At 48.2% G+C, this 19,120-nt stretch overlaps 1 protein-coding gene across 4 annotated transcripts in view; it reads right to left on the minus strand.

The window, feature by feature from the left end:
• The window catches only part of WAPL (WAPL cohesin release factor), a 199,202-nt gene extending 184,892 nt beyond the window's left edge, over nt 1-14,310 (minus strand). Inside the window, exon 1 of one of the 4 annotated variants that reach the window (XM_075348989.1) lies at nt 14,127-14,310. Coding sequence is in view for 2 of the 4 variants with exons in the window: in XM_075348987.1 (XP_075205102.1) it covers nt 13,634-13,641 (8 nt within the window). In the remaining 2 variants the exon portion in view is untranslated. Of the gene's footprint in view, nt 1-13,633; nt 14,046-14,100 lie in introns of those variants that run through there. The other 3 variants (XM_075348988.1, XM_075348987.1, XM_075348990.1) reach the window with 3 other exon arrangements.
• Nucleotides 14,311-19,120: the final 4,810 nt, after the last annotated feature.

Here is a 19,120-nt window from a genome sequence, read left to right on the forward strand (position 1 = left end):
GGGAAACCGGCGTCCCACAGTGTCTAGTGAGAGGGCTGGAGCATGTAAATAAGGCTCCAGCCCTCGGCGCTGCTGATTGTACAGCGTCTCTCCCCTACCCTGATTGACAGGGTGGGGGCGGGAACGAAGCTGAGCTAGGCCGCAAAAGCCGGGGACTGGATTTATAAGCGCCGCCGCCGTAAAAGCGCGGTCGGCGCTAAGTCCCCGGCGCACTACAAGTCCCAGCCGCGCCGCCGCTCCCGGAGCGTCCGGCGCGGTAGTTCCCAATAAATAAAGTCACTCAGCTAGGCTGCAGTGACTGTAACCCTTTACTGTCCCCGGCGCACTAGCACACCCAGCAAGTCTGGAGTGTGCTGTGCCTGTGTGTACGGGGACACAGAGTACCTGAATGGTGCAGGGCCATGTCCCTGAACGGCACTCCCGCTCCACATCCAGCAGGTTCAATGGGTCTGTGGATGGAGCCCGGCCTCAGGGCTTTGGGGCCGGTAAGATCCCACTTCCTCAGAGCCCCTCAGGGGGATGGGGAAGGAAAACAGCATGTGGGCTCCAGCCGCCGTACCAGCAATAGGTACCTCAACCTTACAAACCACCAGTGGGGTGAGAAGGGAGCATGCTGGGGGCCCTATATGGGCCCTCTTTTCTTCCATCCGATATAGTCAGCAGCTACTGCTGACTAAACAGTGGAGCTATGCGTGGATGTCTGACCTCCTTCGCACAAAGCCGAAAACTGGTGAGCCAGTGATCCCACTGGGGGTGTATAGCCAGAAGGGGAGGGGCCTTACACTTTTTAGTGTAATGCTTTGTGTGGCCTCCGGAGGCAGTAGCTATACACCCAATCGTCTGGGTCTCCCAATGGAGCGACGAAGAAAATACATTTCTCAGTGACAGGTGTTTCCTCTGGTACGTATCACACTGTTTTGTCACACACATCACATCAGTGTACGGTCCGTGTGAAATCAGTGCTGCCAGCAGACAACTGACATGTCGCCGTGGGGGAGCACACAGACATGCGTGTGCTTCTCGTGGACACACGGTCCACATCAAAACACATGTGACCAAGCCCATTGATTTTAATGGGTCTACCTGTGTCCGTGTCTCCGGTACGTGTGAAAGCGGACATCACACGTGCCGGAGACACGGATGTATGAAGGAGGCCTAATAGGAGAAGCTTGGAAAGTTGATGGGTTTTTTTTTCGTTTGTTTGTTTTTTAAGCTAGGAAAAAGAATGAAACTAAGAAAAAAAATAGATATAAAAAAAATGGATGAAAATTGTATCCAACACACTGATGAAAAATGGTCTGTTTATTTTTATACGCAATAAGAAAAGGATGTCTGAATACCGTGCATCTCAGTATCCGTATATGTGCCCTGTGTGCCACACAAAGAGCTGCTCCAGGAAAATGTTTATCTATGCCTTTCTACAGTGCATCAGATAAAAGGCAGTGCTGGTAAGGGGTGCTTCACACACAGCGAGCTCGCTGCCGAGATCGCTGCTGAGTCACGGTTTTTGTGACGCAGCAGTGACCTCATTAGCGATCTCGCTGTGTGTGACACTGAGCAGCGATCTGGCCCCTGCTGCGAGATCGCTGCTCGTTACACACAGCCCTGGTTCGTTTTCTTCAAAGCCGCTCTCCTGCTGTGACACACAGATCGCTGTGTGTGACAGCGAGAGAGCGACAAATGAAGCGAGCAGGGAGCAGGAGCCGGCGTCTGACAGCTGAGGTAAGCTGTATCCAAGATAAACATCGGGTAACCAAGGTGGTTACCCGATATTTACCTTAGTTACCAGCATCTGCAGCTCTCACGCTGCCTGTGCTGCCGGCTCCGGCTCTCTGCACATGTAGCTGCTGTACACATCGGGTTAATTAACCCGATGTGTACAGCAGCTAGGAGAGCAAGGAGCCGGCGCTAAGCAGTGTGCGCGGCTCCCTGCTCTCTGCACATGTAGCTGCATTACACATCGGGTTAATTAACCCGATGTGTACTGTAGCTATGGTAGGAGAGCAAGGAGCCAGCGCTCAGTGTGCACGGCTCCCTGCTCCCTGCACACACAGCTGTGCGCTGGTAACTAATGTAAACATCGGGTAACCATACCCGATGTTTACCTTAGTTACCAGTCTCCGCAGCTTCCAGACGGCAGCTCCGTGCAAGCGCAGCGTCGCTTGCACGTCGCTGCTGGCTGGGGGCTGTTCACTGGTCGCTGGTGAGATCTGCCTGTTTGACAGCTCACCAGCGACCATGTAGCGATGCAGCAGCGATCCTGACCAGGTCAGATCGCTGGTCGGATCGCTGCTGCATCGCTAAGTGTGAAGGTACCCTTATGCTTACCAGAAAAAATGCTAAAAGCCAGAGATAAGTATCAGCACAATGCATTCTCTTACCAGGCCTTTACTGGGAAATTATCAGCTCCTTTTCATCAGGAGACCTGCACTCTCTGAATCCTACAGGTCTTCTGTGTGGAGCAGATGTCAGTCTCTGTATAAAGCCTGCACTAGTCTTTACCTCTGTTTGTATAGTATACCAGGTAAAGAAACACGTTCCCTGGATAGTGCTCTATCGCTGAGAACCACAGAGGTATTCCAAGGTGTCTCCACCTGAGAGCATTCCTCAGACACTGCTCCGTCACTGGCCATGGTGGGCGGGCAGTAACCACCGGGTCACTGGGGGGCTGACTGTTGGAACATCCAACTACGGATCACGACAACGGTGCCTCCCAAAGCTCTTGTGTGGATGGTGTGACCCCTGTTCACCCTATGGGCCTAACAGACAGCCGATCATTTGAGCGGGGGGGGGGGAAAAAAAAAAAAAAAAAAAAAAAAAAAAAGAAGGTTATACCTAAGAGTACCTTCACACTTTAGCGACGCAGCAGCGATCCCACCAGCGATCTGACCTGGTCAGGATCGCTGCTGCGTCGCTACATGGTCGCTGGTGAGCTGTCAAACAGGCAGATCTCACCAGCGACCAGCCCCCAGCCAGCAGCGACGTGCAAGCGACGCTGCGCTTGCACGGAGCCGGCGTCTGGAAGCTGCGGACACTGGTAACTAAGGTAAACATCGGGTATGGTTACCCGATGTTTACTTTAGTTACCAGCGCACACCGCTTCGCTTAGCGTGTGCAGGGAGCAGGAGCTGGCACTGGCAGCGTGAGAGCTGCGGAGGTTGGTAACGAAGGTAAATATCGGGTAACCACCTTGGTTACCCGATGTTTACCTTAGTTACAGCTTACCGCAGCTGCCAGACGCCGGCTCCTGCTCCCTGCACATTCAGGATTGTTGCTCTCTCGCTGTCACACACAGCGATGTGTGCTTATCAGCGGGAGAGCAACAATAAAAAAACGAACCAGCACTGTGTGTAACGAGCAGCGATCTCACAGCAGTGGCCAGATCACTGCTCAGTGTCACACACAGCGAGATCGCTAATGAGGTCACAAAAAACGTGACTCAGCAGCGATCTCAGTAGCGATCTCGCTGTGTGTGAAGCCCCCCCCCCCAAAAGGTTAACCATACACATGACAAGATGTGCAAACCCTGAGCCATAATGATTATGTCATATTCCCAACTAGAAGGAGAAATGATTGGCACGATGGATTTCAACATGCGTCTGCCAAGAGATAAAGATAGGAAATTATGGTGCAGCCAAACAAACGTGTGTGTCTAGGGCAGGCAATTAAATTTCTCATGGGTCGCATGAGAACTTGGGATCCTTTTAGGCTATGTGCCCACGCTGCGGATTTACCGCGGATTTTGCCGCGGATTTGCCGCGGATTTCCCGAAAATCTGCAGCAGCGGCACTTCCAAGCCATTTCAATGGCATTTTGGAAATGCTGTGTCCATGCTGCGGATTTTTCCGCTGCGGATTTGCCGCGGATTTTGATGCGGAAAAATCTGCAGCATGTCAATTATTTGTTGCGGATTTTGGTGCGGATTTGGGTATAGAAGGGGGGAAAAAAAAAAAAAATCCGCATCAAAATCCGCGGGTGCGGATTTGCCGCGAAAGTCGCGGATTTTCATGCAGAAAAATCCGCAGGTACATTCTACCGTGGACACATAGCCTTAGAGGGCCGGACTGATATACTTAACTCAATTCTACCCAATACTGTATGTATGTATGTATGTATGTATGTATGTATGTATGTATGTATGTATGTATGTATGTATGTATGTACACATACATATACACACACTACATCACTATATACTGCCCCTGTAATGCATTACAGCACTATATACTGCACATGTAAGACATTACAGCACTATATACTTGCCCCTGTAAGACATTACAGCACTATATACTTGCCCCTGTAATGCATTACAGCACTATATACTGCCCCTGTAATGCATTACAGCACTATATACTGCCCCTGTAATGCATTACAGCACTATATACTGCCCCTGTAATGCATTACAGCACTATATACTGCCCCTGTAATGCATTACAGCACTATATACTGCCCCTGTAAGACATTACAGCACTATATACTGCCCCTGTAAGACATTACAGCACTATATACTGCCCCTGTAAGACATTACAGCACTATATACTGCCCCTGTAATGCATTACAGCACTATATACTGCCCCTGTAATGCATTACAGCACTATATACTGCCCCTGTAATGCATTACAGCACTATATACTGCCCCTGTAATGCATTACAGCACTATATACTGCCCCTGTAATGCATTACAGCACTATATACTGCCCCTGTAATGCATTACAGCACTATATACTGCCCCTTTAATGTATTACAGCACTATATACTGCCCCTGTAATGCATTACAGCACTATATACTGCCCCTGTAATGTATTACAGCACTATATACTGCCCCTGTAATGTATTACAGCACTATATACTGCCCCTGTAAGACATTACAGCACTATATACTGCCCCTGTAAGACATTACAGCACTATATACTGCCCCTGTAAGACATTACAGCACTATATACTGCCCCTGTAAGACATTACAGCACTATATACTGCCCCTGTAAGACATTACAGCACTATATACTGCACCTGTAATACACTACATCACTATATACTGCACCTGTAATGCATTACAGCACTATATACTGCACCTGTAAAGCATTACAGCACTATATACTGCACCTGTAATGCATTACAGCACTATATACTGCACCTGTAATGCATTACAGCACTATATACTGCACCTGTAATACATTACAGCACTATATACTGCACCTGTAATACATTACAGCACTATATACTGCCCCTGTAATGCATTACAGCACTATATACTGCACCTGTAATGCATTACAGCACTATATACTGCCCCTGTAATGCATTACAGCACTATATACTGCCCCTGTAATACATTACAGCACTATATACTGCACCTGTAATACATTACAGCACTATATATTGCACCTGTAATGCATTACAGCACTATATACTGCCCCTGTAAGACATTACAGCACTATATACTGCACCTGTAATGCATTTCAGCACTATATACTGCCCCTGTAAAACTTCATCATTACATTCCCATATACTACATCACTACACCCAAATATTACACCAGTTACCCCCCCTCCTCCTCAGGTTATTAGTGACCACTCACCCCTCCCTACTCAGGCACCTCTGTACGGGTCCCCTGCTGAGCTGCTTCTTCCCTGGTATGGGCCCTGGCTGCGCCACTGTTGTTCTTGTACGGCCCCTGCCCCCGCCGCTGCGTCTCTCTGTCCAGGCTGGTGCCGCTTCTCCTGCCGGGCGGGAACTTTTAAAATGACATACACGCGCTATACTGCCGACATCAGGGCGCGCGTGTGTCACAGAGAAAGCTGCCGTAGGGAACAGAGGACCGATCCTGAAGCTCCGCACAGTGTAGCAGTGGAACGCAGGAATCGGTCCTCTGTTCCCTGTCCGGCAGCGTTTTCTGTGACACACGCGCGCCCTGATGTCGTCAGTACAGCGCGCGTGTGTCATTTGAAAAGTTCCTGCCCGGCAGGAAAAGCAGCATCACGTCTCCACCCCAGGTCTGGTCTAGGGAGACACCATTACTTAGATAGCAGAAAATATTTCTATCTGAATTCGCACATAATGAATGGACGACCCCTGGGCTTCTCCTGCACTTCTGTACACGAGTCTCTAAACCCACCATAAGCAGGCACAGGGAACAGACAAGTGCCCACATTACATGTATGTCCGGCTGTACTCACTGGCTGCCGATATTGAGCATCTCCAGTCATACTGCACTGCAAACCTGTTTGGTATTAGCCAAGGCTGACAGCTGACCACAGACATGAAGGCTACATTCAAAAAGTCAGAAGTTTGGCCAAAAAAAGAATTGCGCTTTTATCGCCATATTCCGAGACCTGTAGCATTCTCATTTTTCATGATATGGGGCTCAGTGATGGCTTGTTTTTTATGATACCATTTTTGCACAGATGCTACGTATTGATCACCTGTTATTGCATTTAAACAAAAAAATCTGCGTCGATCAAAAATCGTAATTTGGAATATTTATCACCATGCCGTGTACCGATCAGATGAACTGATTTTATATTTTGATAGATCGGGGATTTCTGAACACAGCGATACCAAATATGTGTATTTATATTTTTTTTATTAGGCCCCTTTCACATTGCATTTTAACTTCCGCCCCCAGTCCCGTCGGAGCATCCGTCCGAACCGCCCCTCCCCCACTCTGCAAAGCGTGTTCCGGACGCATGCGCCCGACAGGGCCATTCACTGCTATGGAGCGCACTGCGTTAGCGTGTGCTCTGTTTTGTGCCATTTTTTGCACATATACGTTTCTGCAGACGGACACCCGAACGTAGTCCACCTACGTTCGGGTGTCCGTCTGCAGAAACGTATATGTGCAAAAAATGGCACAAAACAGAGCACACGCTAACGCAGTGCGCTCCATAGCAGTGAATGGCCCTGTCGGGCGCATGCGTCCGGAACACGCTTTGCAGAGTGGGGGAGGGGCGGTTCGGACGGATGCTCCGACGGGACCTGTGAGCCGAAGGTAAAACGCAATGTGAAAGGGGCCTTATTGTTTTATTTTCAATGGGGGGGGGTAATTTGAACTTTTAGGGTTTTTTATTTTACTAGTCCCCTAGGGGACTTTATCACTGCAGTCCGATCACTGTACAGCTCTGATTAGCAAAAATGCAGTGTTCTGTTAGTGTCTGCTCTCTGTTCGCTCTCAAAGGTCATCAGCTGACGCCTGCGCTACCATGGCAACCCATTGGCGCCCCATGATCGAGTCACCAGGTCGCAGATGGCGCCAGGGAACAGTGCAATCCCCGCTGTGGCCATTTAAATCATGCTGTCAGTATTTGACAGCACAACCTAAGAGGTAAGCAGGCGCAGGTGGACCTCTGATCCACCCGTGCCTGTTAGCCGCACAGATCTGCTGATCGGATCATCAGACATGTGCGGGGATTACCCGCAGGTTCGCCGCTGGAGCCCGTGGTCATGGGTGGACGCCACCTAATAATATATATGTATATACATATGTATATACATACATACATACATACATCGATAGATCTAGAGATATAGAGATATATATCTATCCAAGGGCATGAAGGGGTTACTAAGTCACAGTATATTTGTATGGTGAAGCAATTCAAAATATTTGATATGATGTTTGCCTACAAGTCTGGGCCAGCTACAGAGAAATAGGTAGAGCGTGGGTGGGCTTAGGCCAAAAAATTCATGAAAAGGTCCTCCACATTAGTGGCATGACATTCCCTTACTGGAGTACTCTTCTGATGGAGGAGAATGGCCTTCCCCAGCAAAATCTAGGAGAAATCCAAAATGCTGTGCGCACACTGCGTTTTTTTTCCACTACAGGTTTTGCTGCAGAATTTCTGCAGCAAAAAGAAGCAGCATGTCACTTTTCTGCAGGTACCTGCGGTTTTGCCATTGATATGGTTAAAAACCGCAGGGACAAAAAAAAAAAAAAAAAAAAAAAATCACAGAAAATCTGCAACAAAACACGGTAAAACCGCATGTGGATTTTGGGTGCGTTTTTTTGCCGCAGGTGGGGAATTCTGCCAGAGGGTGCGGATTTTGCTTAAAAAAACTCATCTACCCAGTGCGCACAGACCCTTAGGGTATGTACCTATGTAGCAGACTGTGTGCAAATTTTCTGCACACAAACCTGAATGTTTTGGCAGGAAAAAATGCAAGTTATTTTATGGGTTTTGTCCGACTTTTTTTCCTGAATTTTTAGGCAATGCCTGAAGCCCCAATACCGCCACCAGGGACCTGGCTGTCACTGCCCAGAGCGGTGCCCGGGCCACTCCTGGAAGTTTAACCCCCTGAATGCTGCGATCAATGTGACTGCAGCATTCAGGGGGCAAGGAGAGGGATCACTTACCTCCCACGGCGATCACAGGGACCCGATCGCTGCCATGGCAACCATGGATGACTTCCACAGGTTACTGAACTATGGAGAGCCTCACAAACCATGCCGGATGCATGGTGCTTGAGGCGAAGTGTCAGTGCTGCGAGTGCAGCACTGACAGATGTAATCCATTGCAGTGATCAAGCTCGAGCACTACAGTACAGTGGATTATATCCGCAGGAAAAAACGCAGAGGGAATTTACTTACTGCTTTTTTTCTGCACAGAAAAAAATCTGAAACATGTACACAGTAATTGAGGATTCTCAGACTTTGCTGGGATGAGTTTTTCTTTGCACTATTGATTAAAATCTGCAAGGAAAACCGCATAAAAAAAAAAACCCACAGGAAAAACGCAGACTGGGCACATGGCCTAAATACCGCCAGGGACCGAGATGCACAGAAGACTAGGACAGGCGGCGGGTCCCCGTCAGCTTCCCTCTACCCTGAGTATACATGCATGCAGAGAAAGACCTGTCATTCCAGGGGAGCGGGTGGAGAGAAGCCATCAAGGACGTACCTGTCAGACTAGTCTGATGTAAGGCTCAGTCCGCAGCGACTTTTAAAGCCTATATGTCTCTGAAAGGCAGCAGTGATTCAGAGTATAACACGCCTGGCTTGGATCATACAGCCACAGTCTGATATATGCTGCCCATGGATCAGCTGTCAGGTACATCTTAGACTGGCGTGAACAGCACAGAATGACTGGTCAAACCAAGCACAGCTGCTCGGTGCACTGTGCACGTTTCCACCTGCTTGTTTCCATCTCTCTCTACCCTTCTCTGAATCTATAAAGCAGGAGCTATCAAAGAATAAGGGGTGTGCATAAAGACTGATAACCAGTAGGTGGGAAGGTGCACTTAAAAAGGGGACCTGTCAGGTCCTCAATGCCCTCCAGCCCAGCAGCATTCATGCTTGTATGGTCAAATTCCCTGCCTAACCAGCCCTGTATAATGCTATTCACAAATCTGAATGATTACAAACACTACTTATAAACATCACTTTCCCTATGCTAAATAGGGCCTTGACTAGTCGCTGGGGCTTTAGTTCCCTGGACTAATCAGCCCTTTATACATATTATCACGCACCCTGTGGGTATGATAACAGCACAAGCTGGCATCACCGCCAGCTCCTAGAAATCGTGCACATGCGCGTGGCTTACTTCGGCTGCGTCAGTGCGCCTTTGAAGCCGGATGTAAGCTTCCCAACCTCATTAGGTGCACTGCGAATGATGGGAGGGTCAGAAGACATAAGTAAGCCGTCTGCAAAACTTTCAGTCATGCTCAGTGAGCCTAATGAGGTCGGGAACTGTCCGCCCCGCTTATGAGATGGACTGAAGCGGCTGCAATGACCCACGAGCGATATCCAGGAGCTGACGTTACACCAACTCGCGGAAATCTAGCTATCATGCCCACAGGGATGTGATAACGAAGAAAGGGCAGACTAGTCCATGGAACTAAAGCCCCTGCGACAAGTCAAGGCCCTAATAAACATATGGAAGCAAGGTTTATAAATCGTTTTTTTTAAACATTCATATAAAAGTGATCAGTGCTATACTAGGATAGTTAGGCAGGCAATTTAGGCATACAGGTTACAATGCTGCTACGTTGGAGGGCATAGAGGACCTGACAGGTTCCCTTTAAAGGTTTGGCCACGCCAAGGGTGCACGGAGCGCCTGTCCTTAATTTGAACAATTGTGTTGACAGAGAATAAATCATTACAGTCAATCTGTCATAAGGTTTTTGCTGTCCCATCTGAGAGCAGCATAATGTAGAGACAGAGACCCTGATTCCAGCGGTGTCACTTACTGAGCTGTTTGCTGTCATTTTGATAAAATCACTGTTTTTTCAGTCAATCTGGTCACGTGAGGGCTTGTTTTTTTGCAGAACGAGCTGTGCTTTTACATGAAACCATGAGTTTTACCATATAGTGCACTGGAAAACTGCAAAAAAAAATTCCAAATGCGGGATCTATGTCTCAGTGACAGCTTATTTTTTGCATCTCGAGCTGACATTTTTGCGCAGATGCTACGTTTTGATCGCCTGTTATTGCATTTAGCGCAAAATTTGTGGCGACCAAAAAACCTAATTTTGGCGTTTGGAATTTTTTTGCCGTTACGCCGTTTACCGATCAGGTTAATTGATTTATATTTTCATAGATCGGGCATTTCTGAATGCGGCAATACCAAATGTGTGTAAATTTTTTTTAACCCTTTCATTTTCAATGGGGCAAAAGAGGGGTGATTTAAACTTTTAGGGTTTTTTATTTTTTTTTAAACGTTTTTTTACTAGGTCCCCTAGGGGACTAACAATCAGCAGTCTGATCGGTCATTCATTTCTCCCGATCAGAGCAGCACCGCTCAGACCGGGAGAAATGATCATCTCTTGTAACAAGGAGCACTTGGCTGTTTCTTACAGGACCTGAGTCATGTGAGCACAGGAGTCATCACATGACCCTGTGCTACCATGACGACAACCACCAGATCCACGTGATCACATTACTACACTTCTTGTATCTGCCTGTGAGTAAAGGTATAGCGCGATCGCTATTAAAATGGCACAGTCACATATTGACAGCGCCATTTAAGGAGTTAAAAGGCACGGGCAGATTGCGACTACGCTCGTGCCTAGCAGGCCCACGTCAGATGTATAAATCAGCTGAGATGTGGTCTGATCGCCGCAGGCTGCATGCAGCAGCCCGCAGGGATTAACACTAACCGCTAGGACGTAACTTTACTGCCCACGGCTGTTAAGGGGTTAAACAGTGATTTTTATCAAAACTACACTAAGCAGCCCAGTAAGTGACACTGCTGGAATCAGGATCTCTGCTGCTACGTTATGCTGCTCTCAGGATTAAAAAACCTGATGACAGATTCCCTTTTAAAGGGGGTCTGTCTTAGGGACTAACCTATGGCAGGCCCCAGCAGCTTCTCCCTGTATGTGTACATAGAAAGATATGACAATCTACTGAGTGGGGTGTGGAGGAGCCGCTGGGACTGCATCAGACTAGTCCGGTCTTACCTTGTAGACCCCGGCAGGGTTTTTGAATTATGCTTATTCTACCACACTGCAGGATTTCACAGTAAAACATGCACAGGAGGCCTATTATTCATGCTGCCCGTGGTATAGGTAGAATTAATCATATGACAGGTTCCCTTTATAAGACATGCCTCTGGCTAGCCTAAAGGTCTTCCAAAAGAGATTGTTGTTCCAGTAAAAATAAAAAAGAAAAGAATCTCCTCTCCAATGACTGCACTGATGAAAATGACTAGAAGATGAACAGTTTCTGAAATGAATGATGGCTCATATTCAGGCCTTTAGTCATCAAGATGGCTGTTGTTAAGGACATGACAGGTTTTCTGATCATATGGTTTGCCATACAGATAAATGGCACCAGCCCAGCCGTACATGCAGTTTACTGCCAACCTAAAGCGGTGTAATAAAAACCATGATTGATGGCTGCAGTTGGTCATACACATTAATACAGTGATGTAATCTTTCACATTCCCATTATATTATAACTCAGGCCTAAGACAGAGAACCAGTGCCGGCATTATTTTCTGCTACTGTGTGCTGCTCTTTCTGCCCCGATCGTGTTGACGTGGACGGCTCAGAGTCCTAGTCCCACAGATCTTCCAGCCCCTGGATAACAGACCAGGAATAGCAGCAGGAACACATGGACCCTTACCAACTGGTAAACATGGATTGGTTTGATCACTCTTCCTATGTTGCCCCCCATTTTTAGGAGAAGTCATCACATGTAGCGAATCATCAGAAGGAATCAGCTGTGTTCTCACAAACAAATAAAATAGATCCTGCACTGAGAAACTCATTGGGACTAATCTAGGGTTTGTGCAAAAACCCCTGCCTACTGCTAACACCACAGACAGCGCACAAGGGTGCCAGCACCAGCCACTAAAATGGCAGCTGGCACCAAGTGATGCACCCTGGAAACTGACGATATTGCTCAGCATTGGCACATGCCATGTTTACCCAGAATACTGTCTGAAACCTGCCAGCCCAAGCCACCAACGGCTTACACATTATGCCCTATGACATGTACTTCATTCATTAGTGGAGGCATGTGACACCTGTCAGCATCCCCCACATCAGATGCCCAGCTCCTAGGACATGCTTTCTCCCTTACTATCATTGAAGTGTGCTCACCACAGAGCTTCTAGATCACGACAGCTAAAGACAGAGCAGTCCCAGGACCACCGTACCGGAGGTCCCAGCATGTATTTGTCTATTATTGTGGTCAGGTTACAAAGTGTTGACCAAGGATTAGCTGACAGATCCTACCCACAAAGAAAAAGCTCCCAACCTGGGTCCGACAGTGGGAACCCAAACGACAGATGCCCATACATCAACTCAATTTCCCTGTCTGATAGGTGGCAGCTCAAAAGGCATAATATCCAGTGTGCCCAAGAACTACCATGTCTGATGGCTACAGCCATGTTATGTCCTACCAGTAGTCAAGTACAGGGTAGGTCGCTTTAATAAAGGCCGATTAAAACACATTATAAGTCATCCATTGGATGGGCGATGGCTTACTAGGGTCCAACCGCCAGGACTGCACTACATGTTTTATTCTTGACTGCTGTGCCGATCATTCGCTATGGGACTGCCAAGCGCTGCTCTCAGCTAATTCTAGCAGCCGCACCAGGAATGAATGGAGCAGTGGTCGGGCCTAACAGGGATAAAGATGCCCACCCTGTGATACCCAGCAGTGGGATCTAGCAGGGATAAAGATGCCCACCCTGTGATATCCAGCAGTGGTCGGGCCTAACGGGGATAAAGATGCCCACCCTGTGATACCCAGCAGTGGTCGGGCCTAACGGGGATAAAGATGCCCACCCTGTGATACCCAGCAGTGGGGCCTAACATGGATAAAGATGCCCACCCTGTGATACCCAGCAGTGGGGCCTAGCAGGGATAAAGATGCCCACCCTGTGATACCCAGCAGTGGGGCCTAACAGGGATAAAGATGCCCACCCTGTGATACCCAGCAGTGGGGCCTAACAGGGATAAAGATGCTCCTCCTGCGAGTCCCAGCAGTCAGATATAACAGCGCCCACCATGTGAATCCTGATCAGACCCCACTGTTCATCCATACTGTGTGACAACTTTGTAATTCTGGACATCCCCTTTAAGCTGTAGCAATCCTTGTATTCCCTCTATTCTAACCACTCGGGCCTCTCCTCTAGGATATATCTAGGTATATCTGCCCAGGCTGAGCTCTGCATATCCCCCCGTCACACACCTGCCCATCACTCTGATGCTCGCAGTCCCCGCAGGGACACCCAGCTGTCAGACATGAGGAAGGAGAGGGCCAGGACACTCGTCGTCAGGTCGGAGGCTCAGACTCGCTGTTGCGGGGAATGTCGGGAGGTGACAGCGCTATCGTGATAGCAGTGATATAACGAGACCGGATGTGAGCAGATACACAGCACATCTGCGGCCTGCACCGCGCACACAGGGCCGCACACTGCCGGCCGGACCCGCGCTCCGGGGGGCCCGAACTTCAGCCCGAGGCCGCTGGAAAGTTTCCTGCTCCTCCGCGGGCCGCACTCGGCCGCAGAAAACTTCCGCACAACTCGGCCACAGGGCGTCCACAGGCGCTAGGCCGCACGGCTCCGGGCCGGTGACACGGCCGCAGGAGAGCCGCGTCCCCCGGGCGCCAGGCATGCGGGCTCTCCCACCTCCAGCCCCACGGGGGAGAACTCACACGGTCTAATCCCTCGGGCTCCACTCACAGCTCGGCGTCACTCTCCTCCGGCAGCCGCTCTTCCCGGACCGCTTCCTCCTCCGCTCCCCGGCACACGGGCGGCAAAAATAATGGAAATAAAACCCGGAGAAAATATCCGGCTGTTATTATTTAAACAGGGCCCGGGAACATCCCTCCGCCATTTGCCCCCCTTCCGTCACTACGCTCACACAGCGCCCGGCCGGCCAATCAACGAGCGTCTTACTCAGCCATTAGCCAGTAGGAGCCAGTGCGCATGCGCCACCAAGGGCGGTGACCAGCTAATGACGCATAACTGTGCACGAAACCTATAGGCTGATCACAAATGCGGAAGTTGCGGCGCATCATGGGAATAGTAGTTTTTTCTGAAGTTTCGTTTGTGTGTTGCCAACTTCACTATTGGTATTTGGCATTGATGCAGGCATGTTCATTAATTTAGTGTGTATTCAGGAGTAAAGTGAGACTATAAGGAGTCTATGGAGACGCCCTCTAAGAGTACAATCCACTGGTCGGAACACGGACGTGCTTTACTGCTGGAAAACACAGCTGTATGAGAATAGTTACAGGACATGGGTTTAGTTCAATTTACATCTGGACTGTATGCAAATAGGCAATAGAGGAAGCGGCTCCATATGATAATATAGGAGCATCAGCTCCAAAAACAGCTATTTTTGTTTTCAGTTTGACCATTAAAGCACCAGTGCAGCATTTGTTTCTGCTGGATTGGTGTGTATGACAGTGGGGGAATGTATTATGGGAAGCATTATACTGTGGGGGCATCATATAATGTGGTGGACACTGTGGGGGTAAAATAATGTGTGTGGTGGGCACCGTGATGATATATTGTCTGTGAGGGCATCATACAGTGTGTGGTGGGCACTGTGGTGGTATCCTAATGTGTGTGGTGGGCACCGTGATGATATAATGTCTGTGAGGGCATCATACAGTGTGTGGTGGGCACTATGGTGGCATCATAATGTGAGTGGTGGGGGCATCATACAATGTGTGTGGGGGCATCATACAATGTGTGATGGTATCCTAATGTGTGTGGTGGGCACTATGGGGGCATCATATAATGTGGTGGGCACTGTGGGGGTATCATCATGTGTGTGGTGGGCACCGTGATGGTGTGAGGGGGCATCATAAAATGTGTGGTGGTATCATAACGTGTGTTGTCGGCACTGTGGGGGCATCATAATGTGTGTGATGGGCACTGTAGGGGTATCATAATGTGTGTGGTGGGCACTGTGATGGTGTCATGTGTGAGGTGGCATTATACAGTGTGTGGTGGTATCATAATGTGTGTGGTGGGCACGGTGATGGTGTCATGTGTGAGGTGGCATTATACAGTGTGTGGTGGTATCATAATGTGTGTGGTCAGCACTGTGGGGGCATCATAATGTGGGTGCTTTAGTAACTAAAGGCAGCATTATTCCTCCGGGGCACAAAACGCTTTCATCTTATGGCAGGCGTAATTGGGGTAGACACATTTTCTGGATTGAGATCCCGAGGGGAATATGTATATATTTACATAACTGTGCTGCCTAAGCATCAATCCCAAATTAATATCAGATGAAAGATGCTAGTGATGCCATGGTTTATCTCTATAGAAAGGTAAAATTGTGATGTGAAACATGACCTTAATATCTATCCGAGCACCATCAATAAACATCCAGGAGTGCCGTAAAACCATTACATATCGATGTAATTTTTTGGTCATCCATCCTGGTTTCTTTAGGTCTTTCTCATTTTTCTTCCTCTTAGGTATTGTTCTTGTGCATTAAGGGTTTTCTTACGGAAGATTTCTCATCCTTCGTTTGCAGTTTAGTGCTTCAGAATTATGTGACGTGGCATTCTACTATCCCTTGCTTTTAGGCCCAAGATGGCTGTTCCCCTCATATTTTCTTCCACCAGCTGGGAAATGAAATTGTCTGCAAGGGAGGGTAAAAATTCGATACAGTCTTTACTCTTACCTGTGAGGATTTCCCAATGAATGTCTGGGTAGTTGAAATCTTCCATGATCACGATTTCATGTTTTTTTGAGAACGTGGTCATTTGGTGTGAAGAAATCTCATGCATATCCTGTGTTTGACCGGTGGTCTATAATAAACACCTATTACGATGTCGTTTCCATGGTTTTCTTCATCAATTCTTACCCAAAAATCTTCTAATATCTTCCATTGTCTGAAACCTTAAAGGAGTTGTCCGCCATAAACTCCCAAAACAATTTTAAGCTAATCTGTGCTGTATTGTGATATAAATCACCCCTACATTGTTATTTTTTGTTTTCTGACTTGTTCCTCTTGAATTATCCTTTTATCTCTGCAGCTCTTTGTTTACTTTCTGCACAAGCAAACTTGACTTCTTCCTATATTCTTGGTTGCCAAACCTCACAGTCAGAGCTGGCACCGCCTAGCCTCAGTTTCCAGCTCCGCCCCCTGCACACTCATTGGCTGTCAGTATTCTGCCCCAGCACTGACCTCTCATCACTACAGCATTGGAAATAACAGAGCAGATATCCTGCTTCTCTCATCTGTGACAGCAATCACCTCACATCCACAATGGTGACAGATAGAGAGGTAACATGTTCCTCACCCCTTATAGATAAATGAATGCTGTGTAACAAAGTCTATACAGGGTGGTCCAAAAGTAGGTGGACAGTATATGTAAGGCCAGGGCCACACGGGGCACTAGTGCGATGCTCGCATGACACTCGGTTTGCGCTGGCAGCACAGCAGGAGCCGAGTGTCATGCTAATATCCCTGCGACTGCGGTCCGACTGTGCAAGCGGACCTCAGCTGCGGGGAGCGGCCCGGCTCTCAGGAGGGGCAGGCCGGCACGGAGGATGAGAGGGAGGGATTTCTCTAACTCTCTCCTCCGTAGCCGGCTATTGCGATTCTCGCTCGGCACGCGCGGTACACCGGTGTACCGCGAGTGCAGTGCGATTTTTCTCTCGCCCCATTCACTTGAATGGGTGCGAGAGAAAGAGTCTCGCATTACAATCGCAGCATGCTGTGATTGTTTTCTCAGTCCGATTAGGGCTGAGAAAATAATCGCTCATGTGTGCTGGCACACAGGCTAGAATTGGTCCGAGTGGAATGCAATGTTTTATCGCACTCCACTCGCACCGATTTTCTCGCCATGTAGCTTAGGCCTGATAGGGTTATGAAGGGGGAGATTTATCAAACATGGTGTAAAGTGAAACTGACTCAGTTGCCTTTACCAACCAATCGGAAAGCTTGGGCACCTTGCGCTGCGGTTTCACTTTTACTTTATACCATGCTTGATAAATCTCCCCCTTCATAACCCTATTACACATACTGTCCACCTACGTTTGGACCACCCTGTATATAGCATCTAATGTGAGTCTATAGTAGATGTATACGCCATGTATGTATGGTACAGGTGTGTGTGTGTGTGTGTTTTGTGTCACATAGTTATGTATATACAGTATATATATTTGCACATAGCTTGTCCAGGCTTATTCCTTTATGTGTCACTATATGAATTGACACATTGGGCTCGGAATGTGCAGATTGCATACGAGTGAACACATGACCATTCATTCTGGCTGTCGACAACTCAGTGTCTGCTGCATGTGATGTGTGGATTCACTTATCTGCACTGTAAGGGTATGTGCGCACCTAACCATTTTTTGTGGCATCAAAAACGCTGCGTTTATGGCCGCTAAAAAGATCTGATGTAATTTCCTTCTTCAATCTGTTCTCCACTAGTGTATGCAGGAGAGCAGACAGCTGCAGAACTACCGGGCTCAGCATGCTCCATCCAGGACTGTATGCTGGAGGGAGACGCAGGGGTAGCAGAACTACAAGGCTCAGCATACTCCATCCACTAGTGTATGCGGGAGAGCAGACAGCAGCTGCAGAACTAAAAGGCTCAGCATCCTCCATCCAGGACTGTATGCTGGAGGGAGAGGCAGGTGGAGCAGAACTACAAGGCTCAGCATCCTCCATCCAGGACTGTATGCTGGAGGGAGAGGCAGGCGGAGCAGAAGTACAAGGCTCAGTATACTCCATCCACTAGTGTATGCAGGAGAGCAGACAGCAGCTGCAGAACTACAAGGCTCAGTGTCCTCCATCCAGGACTGTATGCTGGAGGGAGAGGCAGGGGGAGAAGAACTACAAGGCTCAGCATACTCCATCCAAGACTGCATGCTGGAGGTAGAAGCAGGGGGAGATAGAACTACAAGGCTCAGTGTCCTCCATCCAGGACTGTATGCTGGAGGGAGAGGCAGGGGGAGAAGAACTACAAGGCTCAGCATACTCCATCCAGGACTGTATGCAGGAGTTTTTTGCCCTAAAACGTTAAAAAAAAATGATGTGGGCGTCACCATATTTTTGTATGCTAGCCAGGGACAGCAGGCAGGTACGGCTTCCCCCAACTCTCAGCTGGCTATTTGTACCCGTCTGGGAACTAAAAATATAGAGAAGTCCTTTTTTTAATTATTTCATGAATTTCATGAAATAATAAAAAAAAAAAAAACGACATAGGCTTCGCCCAATTTTTGTGTCCAGCCAGGTACAACTAGGCAGCTGGGGATTGGAACCCACAGCGCAAGGTGCCCAAGCTTTCTGGGCACCCCCGCTGCGAATTGCAGTTCACAGCCACCCTAGAAAATGGCTCTTTCATAAAAGCACCATCTTCTGGCGCTGTATCCATCTCTTCCAGTGGCCCTGGTGCCGGGTGGCTCGCTGGGTAATAAGAGGTTAGGGCTAGCTGTATATTATCGACTGGTCCTAAGCCCGAAATTCATGGTGTCACGCCAATATTAGACATAGCCACCATGAAATTCTAGTAAAGATAAAAAAAAAAGCACAGAAAAATATTTTTATTAGAAATAAAGCACAACACAATTAGTGACTCCCTCTTTATTGAACTAAAGAACCCCCTCTCGCCGTAGTCCTGGGTCGAGGGTCCCGCGATGTCCAATCCGGATCCAATATCATCTGATTGGTTTGCTGGAAGGCAAAGCAATCAGATGAT

This window comes from Anomaloglossus baeobatrachus, chromosome 5 (genome assembly GCF_048569485.1).
Source record: "Anomaloglossus baeobatrachus isolate aAnoBae1 chromosome 5, aAnoBae1.hap1, whole genome shotgun sequence".
NCBI classification, from domain to species: domain Eukaryota; kingdom Metazoa; phylum Chordata; class Amphibia; order Anura; family Aromobatidae; genus Anomaloglossus; species Anomaloglossus baeobatrachus.